We start from the raw sequence: 19,165 nt of genomic DNA on the forward strand, positions 1-19,165 counted from the left end.
CATACTGGTGGGCACAGGTCTGAGACCCCATATCAAGGGATCCAAGTTGGTCCTAGCAGTGAACAGTGCCATCTTTTCAATTCCTTTTTTTGTTGCAGGGATCACAGGGCTATGCTGCAAAGGGAAGCCATTTGTGTTGCCCTATGAACAGGGTGACCCAGAGCCAAACTAGATATGATCTTGTTTCTGCAAACTATAATTGCATTTAAAAAAAGTAAATAGCAAAATAGTCATGTATGTGTGGAGATGAGGGAATTAACCTTTCACCATCATCTTGGAACCAATCTGGAAATCTCTACTACCACCATCACCACCATACACCTTGCTCCAGGCATTTGCATCAAGTCTCTTTGAAACAGGTTATTATCACAGCCTACAAGGGAAACAGGTTCTTGTCAGAAAAAGCCATCTATGTAAAATGAGCATTCTGCTTCTTCCAGAAATGCTACATTCTCTGACAGGCTGAGGGAGTGCTGATAGCATGCCAGATTTCCTCTTCTTTGTCCTTCTGAAAAATAAATAACTGCTACTGAAGGTTGGCAGATGGTTACTCCAGTCTTGGGTTGCCGCATTCCTTGCTTCTCTTCCTCTGCAACCCTGGATCCCCTGAGATCCCCACTAGGGGATTCAACTGTATATAAGAAATACTGAAGAGCTTGCAAAACTAATTAAAACATGTCAGATGGATTTTTCTGCATTGTAATAAAAAGACGAAAGAGAAAAAAAAGCAGGAAAGCACAGTGTAAGAATCAAGCAAAGCGGCTAAAAAGATTAGAAAATAGGTAACTATGGAAACATTAAAACAGATTCTGGTATCTGAGGGGAAAATAATAGTGCAATAAGGGTTCGATTTCTCATTGAACTTTAATAAGCACACACTGTTCTTTCTTCTACATCGCACATAGCATTGTAGGCTATTCAGGAGTGTATAGAGAGAGTTGAGACTAACTGAAATAAAGATGTTGGCAGCATAAGCTTTCGTAGACTTCAGTCTATTTCTCAGATGCATTTAGTAGACTGAAGTCTATGAAAGCTCATGCTGTCAACTTCTTTCTTACAGTTAGTCCCAAAGGTGCTACAAGAACTCGCTACATACTGATTCTACTGACTAACACGGCTATATCTTTGAAGTCATAATGTATGGCAGACAAGTTAGCTACTGTCAAAAGCCTTGAACCTTTGTGGAAAGTCTTAACACTGTTTTGCAAAATGGCTCATCTCCCTCTAGATCCTCACAGGGATCTAGAGACCTTTCTGTCACTTGATATCCTAGACACAGGACTGGGAATCATGCTTATTAGACTGCAGGTCCCTGGTTAGGATAGTCAATGGCAAGGAATGCTGAGAGCTACAATCCAAAATCATCTAGAGAACTGCATAATTCCTAATTCTTTACTAGACCTTTCTAGGGACAGAGCTAAAATAATATCCTTGCTGAGTGAGACTAAGGGCTCATTGCCATTGCAGTTTGCTCCGAAGCAGGATCCGAAGCAAACGACTCTCGTTCCCATTTGAAACCACTTCTGATCCTCATTGGATTGATTCCAGGAGGAAAGAAGCGGGGCAAACACAAATAACCCAGGGTTACTTGATAGTACTTTTTTGCAGTACTTTTTAGAAGAATCGATTCTGAAGCAAGGCAAAAAAGTGGGAAAGCCAGCTAAGGATCCATTTAACCCTGTATCCTGTTTCTTAGAATGTGATGGTAAGAAATGAAAGGGACCCAGGATTTTATCACATGTGGGTTTTAAACTGCATCTGCAGCAAGAGTATTTGGCAGTAATCATTGCACAACGTCACTTCCAGGCTGTTGCTGCTGTGCTGCTGAAGAATTGTTGTCTTTGTGTGCCTTTAAATTATTTCTGAATTATGGTGATCCTAAAGTAACCCTGTCATGGGGTTTTCTTGGCAAAATTTGTTCAGAGGAGGTTTGGCAATGCCTTCCCCTGAGGCTGAGAGTATGTGACTTGCCCAAGGTCACCCAGTAGGTTTCATGGCCGAACAGGGAATCGAACCCTGGTCTCCGGAGTCATAGTCAAACACTCAAACCACTATGCCATGCTGACAACTGGGACACTGTTAGAGAACATCCTTTCAATTGTGCTGCCATACCATTACTCCACTGATGTGATACATGACAGTCCACAGTAATCCTGATACTGAGCAGACACATGGAAGTTTATCGCACGAGCCCTAAACGGGCCCGTTGTGTTACAAAATGAGTGCGCGCAGCGGCACGCATGGAACAAAATGGGGCTAGGGCCGGCATTTTACTGCATATTGGAAGATTGCTGCTGCTACCAGGCGTTCCAATCGCATCCTCCCTCCATTCCAGAGGGTGTGATTTCTGAGAACTGTTCTAAAGCGTTCTCAGAAATTGTGTCCTCTGGAACGGAGGGAGGACACGATTGGAATGCCCAGCAGCGGCGGCGGCATTCCAGTGTGCAGTAAAATGCCGTCCCTAGCCCCCTCTTGTTCCGTGCGCGCCCCTGCGTGCACTTGCTTTGTAATGCAACGGGCCCGTTTTAGGGCCCGTGCAATTAACTTCATGGTGTCAATCTCCTTCTCATTCCCCTCCTCTTTCCCATAACTATTCCCAGGCAGCCTGTTTTCTTTTCTCCCCATTTTTTCCCTCTTTCTTTTTCTTTTCTTCTTTACTAAATCTCAATCCAGTAACTCTAGAATTACATTACAAATTAATAATAGAAAATAGAAATACATGCTGGATAGGCAAAGGGCAGGGAGCCAGGGTTAAGGGGAAGAGAAACATTTCCATGTCACTATTGAAGAGAGCTGCAATAATAAAATATCCAAACCTGGTATGTTTCTGTTCTCTTTAAATAATGCGGTTGCATCAAGACCAAGGCTTCTGTGATAAACTCTGTGGAGGCAATACCATTCCTCTGTTGTCTGTATACTTACCCACACTGACAACTAATACACAATGCCACACAGCTTTGGTTCTGAGTCAAAAATAAAGAACATCATGAGAATCATGCTTATTCTCAAGGAGGATTTTGACTCATCCCCTCCAAGCTTTCTGCTTTCTATCTTGAGATCTGGAATGCTGACCTTCTTGGATGCTGCATGGAAAAAGAGAGTAACAAAATTGTTGGGACAAGGAGGGCTTTGCGTTCTTGAGGCCTTTTCAATTCCCAACCACATCAACTGCTAAACTGGAATAACCCAATGGCAAAAAAACGATCAATTGTTGGGATAATTATTATCTCTGCAGTTTTTTTTGTCCCTGACAAATGGCTGGAGTTTGGTACAGGTGTGTACTGTGTGCCTTCAAGTCATTTCTGACATATGGCGACCCTGAGGCAAACCTATAATGGAATTTTCTTGGCAACATTTGTTCAGATGTTTGCCATTAGTCTCCCCTGAGGCTGAGAGCATGTGCCTTGCTCAAAGTCATCCAGTGGGTTTCATGGCCAAGGTGGGAATCAAACCCTGGTCTCCAGAGTCATAGTCCAGCATTTTAACGACTACATCAAATAGTGACAATGCCTTCAAAGTATCTGTCCTCTAGGTCTAATTCTGTGTGAATTCTGCAACAGAATGTGAATTTGGGGAACTAAAATATCCTGTTCAAATAGATAAGGTTTAAGCTACTAGCTTTGTGTGTACCTCTTATTACAGCTCTGTCTCTTGAAACTGATTCCAGCCACATTGCAAATGTGATAGGACCAAAGGAAGCTACCATATCTTGAGCTAATCCATTAGTTCATCTGGCCCACTATTTCAACACTAATAGACAGCAGGAACCATCTGTGTGCAAAACATGCTTTAATCTTTAAAGAGTGTGTGTGTGTGTGTGTGTGTGTGTGTGTGTGTGTGTGTGTGTGTGTACCCTACAACAAAAGATATTTCTGTTTCAAAGAAATCAAATGCTAACTTAACATCTGCAGGAGAGTTCCTGTAAACAATATAATTCAAAACTAATGAAGCTCTAGGCATGCAAATGATTCAGTCTCTTGCTTTGACTGTTTTTACTCCAAAATTTTACAAATACATAATGCCAGTACTTCAAAATATCACAGAACAACTGATTGAGCCCACTGGGCTATCAGATGAAGGGCTTCCGCTTTGTGGATTGACACCATAAATACATATATTTATGATAGAAGGAAAAAAGAGATAGAAAGGGGAGAAAACCCTCACCTGCCATTTTAACATTTGCCCAAACCCATGAAAGAAACCAGAACTCCATTTCCCCCAATTATTTGAGGGCCTCTCCACATATAAATATTTATATAATTTTATCATTTATCAGTGTTGTAATAAACAACATTGATTTGCCTTGGGCTACGTTTCTGGCAAATGTTAGTGAAGATATGAAAGTAAGCATCTTACAACGCATTCTCAGAAGGAACAATGATGCACCATCTCAGCTTTTATTATCAGTTCTCTATATAGTACCATGAATGTGCTAAGTCAAGGTTGGTCATGCCCTCCATTTGCTTGGACTTCCTCCATTTTGTGTTGTCTTGTTCTACTTTGTGGTTAGAACACTTGCTCACCTTGACATACACACACTGCTGTAAATATAATACTGCCGTAATACCTTATCAAATTAATACATATTTAGACAGGTGTTTTAAGGGTCTCTTTGGTCACGTCCTCCTCCATTTTTGTGGCACATTTTGTGCATTTTAAGGATCTTTTCTAGTTCTTTCATAGCTGCCTGCCCCATTCTTAATCATCTTCTGATATCCTGGCTGCAGGCCTCATTTCTGTCATCGCTGGATCCCAGGAATGAGAACTCTTTATCTATTTCTATTTCTAATTCAGTTGGTCATTATTTTTGGGTTTTTTTTTATGTTCAGAGGTTTGCACTTTCTTCCTTGATCTTCCCCAGTAGCTGTTTGAGGTCTGTGAGGTTTTCAGCTAGTATTATGTAATGCAATAGTGCAATATTTACATGCAATAGTGCTATAAGTATAATGCTGCCATTAAACCTTGTCAAGTGAATTCCTATTGAGACTGGTGCTTTGAGTGTCTCTTTGGTCACATCCTTCTCCACTTTGTGGCACCACTGGCCCCCTTTTGCTGGGAAGGCAAGCAGCTATCCCTGAGGAGGGATAACCCTCAGAGCAAAGGATTGGCAAAGGTTGGCCATCCTTCACAGAGGTCTGACTTTCTCAGGTTACAGCCTGGGGGAAGCCATAGCCCTTAACCTGCAGGACTTTAAGGAGGCATTTGGGCCAGCCTTTCTGCCTTTCCCTTCCCTCAGCTTTCATCTTCTCCCCTTCTTTGCCTGGGCCCAGTTCGGACAGTGGCCATAATGGCGCTGGGAGGTGTGCGGGTGCTGGAGATGGCAGGCCTGGCACCTGGCCCACTCTGTGGTCTCATCCTGGCCGACTTCGGGGCGGAGGTGGTGCGGGTTGACCGCACTCCTCGGATGGTGGCCATCGTGGCTGATGTCCAGGGCCGTGGGAAGCGCTCGGTGGCAATGGACCTGAGGCGGCCCGAGGGTGTTGCTGCATTCAGGCACTTGTGCCAAAAGGTTGACGTCCTCATCGAGTCCTACCGACCAGGTGCGTCCCATTGCAGGTTCAACCTTGGGCTACGAGCCCATCCACACTGCAGAAATGATCCGGTTTGACACCGCTTGAACTGCTAGGGCTCAATGCGATGGAATTCTGAGAAGTGTATTTTGTTGTTCATCAGAGTTCCTTAAGTAGAGCATAATCCGATTTTAGCATGCTTATTTAACTTTTACTGTATTTACTAAACAAAAGTTGGCGTCTCAACAGTACAAATTTGAACCAAAATGTCAGTTTAAGGAGAAAAATGCTCTTAATGTTTTTAGCTATTTATATTGAAAGAAATTCAGAGTTTTATGTGGACATTGTTTAATGAGTAGATTTGTCTGTAGGAAGATTTGGACTAGGATCGAGAAATGAAGCTGCTCTGGTGTCACAACAAGCTACACTTCCCAGAATTCCATCACATTGGCTGCATAGGCACTGGAGATATTCCAGTTTGGCACCTCCTCAGTGCCATGGAATCTGGGAACAGTAGTTTTGTGAGACATTTAGCCTTCTCTGTCAGAGAGCTCTGACACAGTGGACTACAAATCCCAGCAGTTCCCATCAGCCCTGAGAGCCAGCATGGTGTAGCGGTTTGAATGTTGGACAACTTTAAAGAGTAGTGTTCAAATCCCTGCTTGGCCGTGAAACCCATTGGGTGTCCTTAGGAAAGTCACACTCTCTCAGCCTCAGAGGGAGGCCATGGCAGATCTTCTCTAAACAAACCTTGCCACGACAGGGTTGCCCTAAATCGGAAATAACTTGCAGGCACACAACAACCATGACAACCTCACCATTGTGGATTTCTCAACCTTCCTCAATGCCTCTCTTCTTCATAATCCTATCCTATTGCTTTGTTATTTTTTTTATTCATAATTGCTGGAAGATTTTTACAGTGTTGTTCACGGTGCCTTCAAGTACCTACAATATTAACAGTTTTGTCGTTGATGTTATATGCCTTCAAATTATTTCCAACTTATGGTGGCCCCTATCATGGGGTTTTCTTGGCAATATTTGTTCAAAGGGAGTTTGCCATTGCCTTTCCCTGAGGCTGAGAGTGTGAGACTTACTCAAGGTCACCCTATGTGTTTCGTGGCCGAGCTGGGAATCAGACCCTAGTCTCCAGAGTCATAGTCCAATGCTCAAACCACAGTGTTAATGAGTTTCTAATGCTGATCTCATCCTGGGATTTGTAGTTTTGAGAGATACTTTAGCCTTGTCTTTAAGAGACCTCTGGTGCCACAATAAACTACAGATCCTAGGATTCCATAGGATGGATCCATAAGTGTTAAAGTGATGTCTATCTGCATTAATTATGCAGTGTGGCAGAATAAAATAAAATGGCAAAATCATTATATAAAATAGGAAAATCAAGGTTTCCTTTTTAGAATTTATATATTTTGGAATATTTTCAGTCTGTGGATGCTTGAATCCGTGGATGAAAAATCGATGGATACTAGAGGGCCAACTGTGAATTAAATGGAAAGAGAAAAGGATTTTTTCCCCCTCATGTCATCCCTAAAGTAGGTACTCTTCCTTCCCAATCTGGGTTGGAAATGATGGGGATCACAGGGACGTAGCCAAGGGGGGGGGGTTCTTGGGGTCCAGACCCCCCCCTTCCATTAGAAAAATGAATGGTGTGTGGTGCTGCACCGCCGCACCCAAGCCCCATTATAATGGTGGCACTTAGCCTGGACCCCCCCTTCCTAAAATCCTAGCTACGTCCCTGGGGACCAGCTTGTTCCTATAATTCATATACAGCCCTTAAGAAAGGGATATTTTCACAGGAAATCCATTAGCTGAGTGTTTATAACATTTATTTATAACATTTATTGCAGGGGCAGCACTCATGTGACCTTCCCAGATAACGTTGGACTGCAGTTTTCAGAATTCCTCACCATAGACTGTGGTGGCTAGGACTGTTGCGACATGCAGTTCAACAACAGCTGGAGGCTATTTTATTCCCAGTCCTGAATAGAAAAGTCATCTCTTTTCTATATTCTAGTTCTGCTTGCAATATATTAAAACCCAGTGACAGACCACAACACCATAAAACAATACAAATGGCAGATAAGTCAGCTGAAGACACTAACAGAATTTGAAATGTCTGGCTGATTTTTTAAAAGGGTTTTTGCTTGAATCAGATCCTGACTGATCTTGGAAACAAAAGGGCCTTGGTTAGTACTTGGACAGGAGACCACCAAAGAATATCAGGTGCTGTAGGCTTTGTTTCAGAGAAAGAAACTGGCAAACTACTTCTGAGCATTCCTTGCCTAAAAAAACCCAATGGAGTTCATGGAGTTGCCAGAATTCAACAGGTGTCATGAAGGCACATGTAAATGCACGCACACAGAGCAGTGCTGTTTTGGGGGGCATAGAATTCATTCAGCTGCTTCAGTGTGGTGGTGGTTTATTTGTGTTTCATTTTAATATCTTATGGGAAGACATCCGAGACAGATACTTTTCCTACTAACAGATGCAACTCCCACAATTTTCTGTTTGTCTTTGAAATTTTTATATTTAGAAATATTTGCACAGACTGTGACATTGCTCACATACATAGCCTGCTCTCTTGTACTTTTTTAAAATGCACGTGGATGGGCTTTTTCATCAAATGGGAATGTGAACTGATCACACTTTGCAAGTTATAGACAAGGTTGGAAAGAAAAGCTTGACTAGCATTCAGTCTGCTTCCATTTGTATGAAATGTCAAAAGCCACATAGAGAGCAAGTAGGAGGAAGTAGAAACAGCTTCACTTCTGGTGTCTGCCTTCCCTTGTCATGTTTGAAGTCAAAGTTTTGCATCTCTTCCTCCATGGGAATGCACTTGCTATTAAATCAAGAACTTGTGAGTCTCCCCATGGGAGAATGAGGATGTGGATGCTCTGATTTGGACATGCAGAGAACCACAGAAACAGAATGCTCAAAGGGCTTGTACAGTCTGTTCTTCCTATCTCAGTGCTATTCTGGGCTCCCTTTCTTGAATATTAAAAATAAGAATGACAGCAAAAGAACTGGCTATCTGGAATATGCCATTATAGGGCATCAGTGTTAAACAACTGGCCAAGCCAGCCAAATCAGCCATTATAATCCACCTATATGCATTTACATACTAATGTATTTAGTAGTAGTAGTAATAATAATAATAATAATAAGCAATAAAAATACAGAGAATACAATCAAATAAAATACAAAAAATAAATAAAATAAAAGAGAGCAATGTGACAGAATTTACAGTTAGACCTGATGGAATTGGGCCTGTCTTTTTCACTCCCTCCCAGGTCTGATGATGACAGTAGTGTTTTTACATTCACACTTATGGATATTAATTTTATCTTCCTGTTCAGGTGTCATGGAAAAACTGGGTCTTTCTCCAGATATCCTCCTTCAGGACAACCCCAAACTCATCTATGCTAGGTTAACTGGATATGGCCATGAAGGAAAATATGCCAAGTTGGCAGGTCATGATATCAACTATTCAGCAGTCTCAGGTATGCACGCACGCACACACACATGTAGATGTGCTAGATTGTAATTTAGCAGTGCTAAATTTTCTGTATTTGTCCAGCTGAGTAAATGAGCCAGTTTATGCCTGATTGTGATATCAGCTTTTTGACATGTTGGTAAAGTTTTGCTGGTGAGCACTGACCTTTGGACATCAGAGTCCAGCTGTCCACAGTTATTCCTGGAATAGTTGTTACTATACCTCAAAATGTTTTGGGCTATGATTCTATGCACAATGTTTTAGGAATAATCCCTGTTGAGATTTACTTTTAGTGGGACTTACTTTCAAATATATTTACATAAGCTTGCACAGGTTCCCCTTCCCATATCTGTTTTTATTGATACTGAAAGCAAACTGGCAAATGAAATCAATAAGTAAATATCTAGTGTCAACAGATTAAATATAAATAGATTTGACAGTGTACCTAATATAACCCATATTATATTATTACAGCCAATCATGGTCAACCCATAATTAAATATTTGAGAGAATAAAGCAAGTGATCCTCTGTCAGTTCCATTAATTATTATGAAGACTCCATCCTTCCCAAAAGGACTGAATAGCACTCAACCAGCCGTTCCACAACAGTTTAAAAACTGTGATTTTATGCACTAGTGGGAACAATACATCACGTGAGGACATGGGAGAACTCCTGCTATGGCATTCCAGTTGTGGAAGGACCCTAATTCATGCTGATGCTAGATGCCAGAATAGGATATGTCTTTATATGAAATAATATAAAATCAAATGATTTTGCCCAATTGCAGATGCATGGTTTTAAACTCATGTAATTTGTTTCAAATTTTAATATGCTTTAGAGTGACTGTTCAAATTATTCCTTAATGGTTAAATAATAATAACTTTATTACAGCCTTTTGGTCAGCACAATCTTAATGGTTAAAAAACCTGAACTGTCTGAAACTATTTAAAACTGATTCCATATGTACATGGCCCTGATAACTTGTGATATAGGTTGTAATATAATATATTTTATTAAATAAATAATAAGCATATCTCCCTACAGTTTTTCATACTGTTGATTTTACAGACCCAAAGGGGTGACTTGAAGCTGCCCCCACTGAAGATGGATTGGGGCCACAGCATACACACACCATGGCCCCAATCTGCCTTGAACCTGGCCCAAATAGGAGTGGAAAAGATCCGCTCCTATTGGGCTGGGAAAGAGGTGCCTTTCCCAGCCCTGCCATAGCCCAGGACAACTTCAAGATGCACTGGCAGCGTGTGGTACATAAAGGCCATTCTGCTGGAGCATCTCAAAGCTGGGTGGCTTCCAGATGTCTTTGGAGCATTTTGCTCATTTGACTCTACAGCGGCATATAAATGCCGTGCTCCTATAAAGCCTTTGAAGCAGGCTTTAAACGGCCATCTGTTTTGGCCCCTTGTTTATTGCCACACCTTAGCTAATGGCACATGTGCAACAATCAACACATACAAACTTATTTTGTAAGTTTTGGATATCTGCTTTGAAGTGTTGCCTAACAGTATTTTAAATGGATGTATAAATATAGCAACAGCATTGTGTATTTTAAAATGTGTTTAATTCCATATAGGTATTTTGTCGAAGGTTGGCAGAAAAGATGAAAATCCTTATCCTCCAGGCAATGTTCTGGCTGATTTTGCGGGTGGTGGTGTCATGTGTGCGATGGGCATCATTATGGCACTCTTTGAACGTACTAAATCTGGAAAAGGACAAGTCATTGATGCAAGTATGGTAAGCTGAAAAGGAAACAAAGTACAGACTCTAAAAGGGCAGGTAGAACTTTGTTTACTTGGAAACAAGAGCCTAATGTCCTTTGTTCTTATAATTTGTGTTTTAATCCAGTTCTGACTAATCTGGAAGATGTGATGCATAGCCCTAGATGAGGCTATACATTCACCTTCAGGTGCATTAGCCAGATTCTGTAGAATCAAATGAGCAAAATGGTCAGGTCAGTTGCTTACTTGGATTTATTGTATTGGCTGATTATTTGAAAGTTTCCTGATATTATTTTCTTTTGGTGGCAAATCGATAGAAGAGTAAGCAAAGTTGTTTCCTGGTCATGATTCTATTACAAGTTTTTTTGTAGATTACACTCTAGCAATAATTTTCTTTGGAGTGAGGCTATTTATACTAGTTCCATCCAAAATGTTTTTTCCTGCACTTGCTAAATATTAATGTGCATTGACTAGAATCATTGAATCATAGAATCATAGAGTTGGAAGAGACTACAAGGGCCATCCAGTCCAACACCATTCTGCTATGCAGGAACTCACAATCAAAGCATTCCCAACAGATGGCCATCCAGCCTGTTTCAAAACCTCCAAAGAAGGAGACTCCACCACTCCCTGAGGCAGCCTATTCCACTGTTAAACAGCTCTTACTGGTTCCTCCCACTGTTTAGGTGGAATCTCTTTTCCTGTACCTTGTATCCATTGTTCCGTGTTCTAGTCTCTGGAGCAGCAGAAAACAAGCTTGCTCCATCCTCAGTATGACATCCCTTCAAATGTTTAACAGGACTATCATATCACCTCTTAATCTTCACTTCTAATTAACTAATTAATTTCATGACAAGGGAAAAGAGACAGAAGATTCCATAACTGTAGCAATAGAGCTTGAAGCATACAGTCAGGATTCGGTATCCATGGGGGATCCATTCCAGCCCCCCCCCCCCTCAATGGATACTAAAATCCACAGATGCTCAAGCCCACATTGTTCCCAATAGTGGTGCAGCCATGTGGCCACACCACCATTAGGAACAACAGGGCTTCCTACCTTCCTCGCCATCGAGGCCTCAGAAGGCCAGAGAAGCCACTCCTGGCTGGAGCAGAAAAAGTTAACTCAGGGTCTAAAGGGCTGCCTGTGCCCCACCTCTTTCACATTCTCTTTAGCCAGTGGTAGGAGGGAGCCATCAATCACTTGGGGACAAGGACTGGGTGACTGACAGCTCCCTTTGAGCAGAAGCCGAAGAGAATGAATATTTTCACAGTGGCGCTTACCGTGGGTTAAGTGCCAGTAAAACGTCCCTGAAGTGCGAGGGTGTGAAAGCTGGTTGCGCTTCTGAAATGTCAGTGAAGCATCCCTTCGCCTCTAACATCCTTGAATCATTCATGGAGCAGCCATTTCCTATTCTGTGAACGATTCAAGGATAGTAGGGGCGAGGGAATGCTTCACTGACATTTCAGAAGCGCAACCAGCTTTCACACCTTCATGCTTCAGGGACATTTTACTGGCATTTTACTGGTGCTTAACCCATGGTAAGTGCCCGTGTGAAAATCTTCAATGTGAAAGAGGTGGGGCAGAGACAGCCAGTGGTAGGAAGGAGTCATCAATCACCTGAGGAGGAAGACTGGGTGACTGACAGCTCTCTCCAACCAGTGGCTGAAAAGAATGTGAAAGAGGTAGGGTGGAAGCAGCTCAGCAGACCCTGAGTTAACTTTTTCTGCTCCAGCCAGGAGCGGCTTCTCTTTTCTTCTGAGCTCTTGGCAGGGAGGAAGGTAGGAAGCCCTGTTGTTCCTAATGGCGACATGGCTGTGTGGCTGCACCACCACTGGAAACAATGTGGGCTTGCCATTCACAGATGCTTAATTCTGCAGATGGCAAGTCTGTGTATACCAAGTGCCAACTGTAGTTTTTAAAAAGTAATGTCTTGGTTATTACATGTATACGTCAGTTAATAAAAGGGATGTGTTCTTGGACATTATTTTTGTAAAATTTGATACCAGAGGTAGGAATAACAAGAAAAGAACTGAGAGGTTTCAGCATCACAAAGTAGGAAGAATACTTCTACATGTTTCAGCAAACTTTTTATTCTAAACTATCTATATGTACATGTCAAATGAAACAACCAAGTCAGGTATGGATTGCATAAGTAAACAAAAACATTTTGAATATTCTAACGATCACTTCAAGGCTTCTTCTGAAATGCATCCAGGATGACATTTTTCCTCCACTTTTCTTATGAATTCCATGGTGATATTATCGGCATACCTCAATTAAGAAAGCTTTGGACGAAAAAGCTGCTTTTTACCAAATAATAATAATAATAATACCTGTCCAGTCTCTGGTTCCTCCTTGTCTTCTGGCCACCAATACTGGGAAGATAGTGGAGGACTGGAGAAGCAAACATTTTCAGTGCCAGGTTGCAGCAGCATGTCTGCAGTAAACAGTGTAAATAAAGCTTGAGCTAGGAAAAAATGGGATTCTACTCTACCCAATCCTACTGTAGTTGTGTGCGCCTGCTTACGACAGATAAGGCAACAAATAGGTGCTCCAGAATCCCTTATTTAATATGCATTTGTGGTTTTTGGCTGAAGCTTCAGCTGACCAAGGCTGAAAAGGAGCAACCGTATTTTTAGATACCAAGGGTGGAATCCTACTATTTCCAATGGCAAGTAGACCCATTGAATCAGATGCTGAATGGTGAATCAGCATGTACTTTAATTAATATAGAAGCTCTACTCTAGGGATTTAAGCCCATGTCTTTCTGCAACAACTATACTTAATGCTACCGGCCAATAGAGAGTATTGCAAAAATTCAAAGGCAAGATTTAAAAACAATATGTACTTTTTAAAAGTTCAGGAAGCGTCTGGAGAAAGGTAAAGAAAGCAAAAAGAAAGTTCTTATCAGATTAGAGTGTTGATTTCAGTTACAGGAAGAAACATCTAGAAGAGAAATGCCCTGTTCCTATGAACACTATTTGCTGTATAATTTTACTGATTTATTATGATTTTTTTATTGTATCTTTAAGGTAGAAGGTTTAGCATACTTAAGCTCCTTTTTGTGGAAATCACAAAACCTGGGTCTTTGGAACAGACCTCGTGGGGAAAACCTGCTGGACAGTGGAGCTCCTTTTTATGAAACGTATAAGACTTCAGATGGGAAATACATGGCTGTTGGTGCTCTTGAACCACAATTTTACAAGCAGTTCATCAGTGGTAAGTTGTTCTACATCAAGCAATAGTAATAGCAAGTACATTTCTATACTGCTTATCAGTGAACTTGCACTCTCTAAGCAGTTTACAATCTATAAATCAATTGCCCTCAACAAGCTGGGTATTCATTTTACTGACCTATAAAAGGATGGAAGGCTGAATCAACCTTGGAGCCCTTCAGGATCAAACTGATGAAGTTGTGAACAACTTTGTAGCTGCAGTACCAGCATTTAACCACTGTGCCACCAGGGCTCCCTACATCAAAAGTGGTTTTAAGAAAGGAAGGATAGTTTGGCTTTTGTGTTTTAAACACATATGTGAATATTATTATTAATAATACTGCCAGCATTTTAACCTGCAAGTTGCTTTACTTTATCTATCAGCTGCACAAAAATCATTACTCCCATTTTACAGATGGGTCTACCGAAGTGTGAAATCCCTTACATCAAGACCACATAGCAAGTTTATTAGCTCATATTCAAATCCTAGCATTAAAAAATCTGTTAAGCTACTCAGGCTGAACTTCCATCTTCTCCAAACAAATGGGAGCTTTTATTTCAGTAACCAAGTCCCCCCCTAAAATCATCTTGTAAATGTGCACTTGCCAATGTAGAAAAAACAAGAACATTTGCAGTCCTTGTAAAGAGAGATCTTTATTATTTATTTAGATCATTTATATCCTGGTCCTTCAGCCAAAAAAGACTCTTGGGCAGTTTATAAACCTTTAATTTGACAGTTTCCTGCCTCACAGGCTTACAGTCGATATAACACAGGATGTATAAGGAAAAGTGGATGGCAGTGAGGAAGGGGACTAAGTTCAGAAGACACTGGCTGCTATTCCCTCTCTCAGAGGCCAAAGCAATGGTAATTATAATCTGGAGGGGCAACTCTCACCAGCCAGTGGGCAAAGACAAGATGGAATTGTGCCTGGCTGTTCCTCTCTCTTTCAGAGGCCAGAGAGAGAGCTGCTGGATCAAAGCATGATGGAGCTGTGCCTGGCTGCTCTTCTCCCCTCAGAGGCCAAAGTAATGGCAGTTGAAACTGACAAGGAGAGCCTGTCACCAGCTTCTGCTCTTCTCTCCTCCAGAGGCCAAGGCAATCATAAAATCCAGAAAACAGGCTCAGAATTTATTCTTTCTTGCATCACAAGAGCAGTGACCGAAAGGGAGCCTGTTGCAGGCATAGTGCAGTAGGAAATGCCGAGCAAAACCTTTGTTTGCTTATAAATAAAATCTATTGGAACTATAGAGGAGAAAGGCCATTGCGTATAAACAGGATAACAGTGCATAAAGACAAAAATAACAAGATACTATGCGTACAGTTCTACTCTTATTTAGGTAAATTCTGTGCTGGCTTCCTCGATCATGTTTAATTACCCTATCTAAACTAGAGAGTTTAATTACCCAATCTAAAGCAATTTGTTAAGAAACTTATCCCTCTCCTTACCATTATTGCTTTTTAAAAAGTTGATGCTTCTGTAATTTAAACAGCCAGTTTCACGCCCACCTGTAAAACATCTCTGTTAAACATACCTGTTTTGGTTTGTTTAGAATATTAAATATGGGGTAGCAGTAGCCTAATGAGTAAGCATTGCACGTAGAGTGTTTTTTGCCATTTTCTACTTCAAAGTAAAGCTTTCAGTTAATTATATTTTAAATGATAAAATGAGCAACTGCAAATAAATTGATGTTTTAAATGAGTAATAGAAGAGAGTAGGATGAGGACACAGAGGGTTGTTCAACATGGAGCTCCTGCCTGGTGTGCCGTTGCTTCTTCTGAGGGCAGAACAATGTGCCCCTGCAATCTATAAGGAGGGGGTAGCGGCTCCCTCTTCGTTGATCACATAACAGAGTATCCCATTCTGACCTTTTCATAAGCAATGACAAGCCAGGCATGCTCTCACAGGGAGCTTCTGCCCATAAGGAAATGGTGTTTACAAGGGGGACAAGCCAGCAGAGCCAATGTGGTGTTGGCCTGGGACCTGGGTGCACAAAGATGTGGCGTTACACCAAATTCAGCCTGGTGTGTGTGGTCGCCACTGTGGCTGCTCCAAGGCATAATGCTCCAGACTGGCCCCAGATTAAGTAGCCAATGTAGGCATGCATTTAGGCCTGATTTACATGCTAGAGGACAAGCTAATACAAGAATGCAACTTGACCTGTCAGATATCATTTCCATTTCTTTTATTGCTACAAGCCAACACATAACCTCTTAAGAGGTTGCTCCCTGACTGCCTTGTAACTGTAATAGAGTGGTAGTTTGAAACAAACAGATTCTTTTACACACACACACACACACAGAGTAATATCAAATTGGCAAGGAGTAATTGTATTGCCACACATCTTGAACCTAGCTCAGAAGTGGGTGTTTAATATCCCGCCTTGCTCTGTGCAGGTGGAGAGAATGTCTATTACATTCTCTGTTGTTAGTTTAGCTTTAAAGTAGGGAAGTTTTAGGTTGTAGATCAGTACCTACCTCTGTGACAGCAGTCCTTGGTGATTTCAGTGGAACTTTCATTTGAGACATGTTTAGGACTGCACTGTTAAAGCTGAGGGAAGAATGCCAATCAAAGAACTACAGGATAGCTCTGAAGGCCTTGGTGGGGTGGGTTAAGAAACTGGGCTTGATATATAGTGCCTTGCAGAAGTATTCACACACACATATCCTTTGAATTTTCCACATTTCTTTGGAAACCTGGAGTTGACATGGATTTAATTGGCATGGTTGCCACTTGATGTACATAAGACTCAACATTACGAAGATGCAAAATAATTTTATTATGATGAAAAAATCAAATAAACAAAAGCAAAATGGCGCCTCTCAGTAGTCTCTTCTCCAAGATAAACATATCCCACTTCCTAAGCCTTTCCTCATAAGACTTGGTTTTCAGACCTTTGATCGTTATTCCATGGCTCTGGATTCTGTAGAGGGACAGAGTAGGGAGGAGGCAGTAGCTTTCTTGCCCAGCCAAGGGAAAATACCTGTGACTTGGTATGTCCTCTGAAAAGAGCATTTGCAAATTTCCGTGAGTTGACTATGCGATGTTTACTGCAGTTTGGCTCGATTTTAATTGCTGCTTTAATAGATGCTACTGTACTTATGAAAGCTTCTATAGAAGGATAATTTTTAGTCATCTCATTCCAAAATGTTTCTTGCTCACTGCAAATATATTTTATAATATTTATCCACAGGCACTTGTGGCATGTTTACACTATAGACTGCTTTGCTTCCTTTCGGTGCAGTATTTTCAGGGCCAACTGTTCCTCTCAGCATTTCTGCACAAATAGTTCAGCCTGTTTCAAAATACATTTGGGGGAGCTGGGTATTCCTAGAAATATTGGGGTATGGCTTGCATCCCATGTTTTCACATTTAAACTATCTCTCATGGTTGGCTATGAGAGCATGGATCACTTGCAGAAAATGACAAAGGTCACTTGCAGAAATAACACAGTTGCGCAGAGCTCTGATATTCTCTAGGAGAGGGGTGGGAATCCTTTGGCCTTCCAGATAATGTTGAACTGCAACTCCAGCAGGTTAGACATCACAGCCAATGGTGAAGAATGCTGGGAACTGCCGAGCAACCCCATGTGGAATGCCACGTGGCTCCTAGATGAATAATGCTAACTTGATACCTTCAGGAAAAAGAAATGGCAAGCCTGGAAGTCTTTGACTTGGAAGCAAGACCTAAAGCTTATTTGTTTGCTTCAAGGCAAAACATCACAAATGTAACTGGTCAGCCTCTGTCCTGCACAAATAGAAGAAGACAGATATTGAGAACTAATCTCATCAATCACTGCTATAGCTCTTCTTTCTCAGAAATATGGTGAGGGAACAAGAACAGTGGTAACTGAAGGGCTTGTATCCTCTGAATGGAGTATTTGGAGTATTTTTGTTCAAAAAAGTTTAGTAGTGCTTGGAGTGAAAGTATGTTTTCAATATCCTCCCAATTTATGTTGTGAATAGATCAGCTATTATGGGATAATATATCCCAAGTTCATTTCAATTGGTCACTCATTCAAGAGATAAACCAGGGCTTGAAAGATGAAAGAAATTCAATGGATTACCTATCATTTCTGGATAGAATAATATATTTAGACATGTGTTCAGTAGTTTTGAGTGAGATTCATTGGTTCTTCTAGTTCAATAGCATTTTCTATGATAAGTCATCAGCATCTAAGGCTGGGGAAAGGTATGCAGAGCAGAATCTAGGGCACCAAGTGAGTGAACATCACATATACAGTAGCAGAATTAACATGACATGAGCTTTCATTTAGAGCGTGTTTTGTCTTCTGCAGTTGTATATATAACTGCGTTGATCTTAGTCTCTGAATATTTGTATAAATGTATTATCTGAATATTTATACCACAGGAAATGTATTAAAGATGCCACAATGCATTCTGCTTTGATACTATAGACTCTTCTTACACTTCCAAAATAGCAGAGCTCATTTTTCTAGTGGGTAGGGGCCATACTTTCCCTGAGAAGTGCAGTGATCTGGGAATGATTTGTAGATGATTCACGACACTCAGGAGGTAAAATAATCCAGACTTCTTTTTTTTTTTGCATGGCTAGATACGGTTGTAATATCATGAGTTCAGTATGATTGTGCAAGAGCATTGTGTATATTTACAGGTAAACATGCAATGTGCGAATACAATGTTTTTGACATTTCCACTGTCTTATTTAATCTACATAGTTCATACTCTTTCTCCCTGCTAATAAATGTAATCTTTTTGGCAAAGGTCAGTGAATTGTCTTTTTTCTTCTCATAATCTCTTTCAGGTCTGGGGCTAGATTCTCAGAAACTTCCCAGTCAGATGAGTTTCTCTGATTGGCCTGAAATGAAGAAGATCTTTGCAGATGTGTTCTCAACAAAAACCCAAGCAGAGTGGTGTGCAATCTTTGATGACATTGATGCCTGTGTGACACCAGTTTTGACTTTGGATGCTGCTGCCTTGCATCCACACAGCAAAGAACGAGGTTCATTTCTTAAAAATGATCAGGATGAGATAAGTCCTAGACCTTCCCCCATTCTTTCTAGGACTCCAGCTGTCCCTTCTTCCAAAAGGGATCCATTTATAGGAGAACATACCAAAGAGGTCCTCTTGGAGTATGGTTTTTCCAAGGAAGAGATTTCACAGCTCCTTTCTCTTAAAGTTATTGAAGTCAACAACCCAAAAGCTAACCTGTAA

General features: G+C 41.1%; 1 protein-coding gene across 1 annotated transcript; it reads left to right on the top strand.

The window, feature by feature from the left end:
* The first annotated feature begins 5,287 nt into the window (after window positions 1-5,287).
* LOC149324123 (alpha-methylacyl-CoA racemase-like) lies at window positions 5,288-19,165 on the top strand. Its single transcript, XM_089513363.1, has 5 exons — window positions 5,288-5,540; window positions 8,882-9,025; window positions 10,611-10,771; window positions 13,789-13,975; window positions 18,756-19,165. Exons 1-5 carry the CDS (start codon window positions 5,288-5,290, stop codon window positions 19,163-19,165), a joined length of 1,155 nt encoding a protein of 384 aa, XP_089369489.1.

This window comes from Sceloporus occidentalis, unplaced genomic scaffold (genome assembly GCF_023333645.1).
Source record: "Sceloporus occidentalis isolate IW3139 unplaced genomic scaffold, rSceOcc1.0.p SCAF_1, whole genome shotgun sequence".
In the NCBI taxonomy this organism is placed as follows: domain Eukaryota; kingdom Metazoa; phylum Chordata; class Lepidosauria; order Squamata; family Phrynosomatidae; genus Sceloporus; species Sceloporus occidentalis.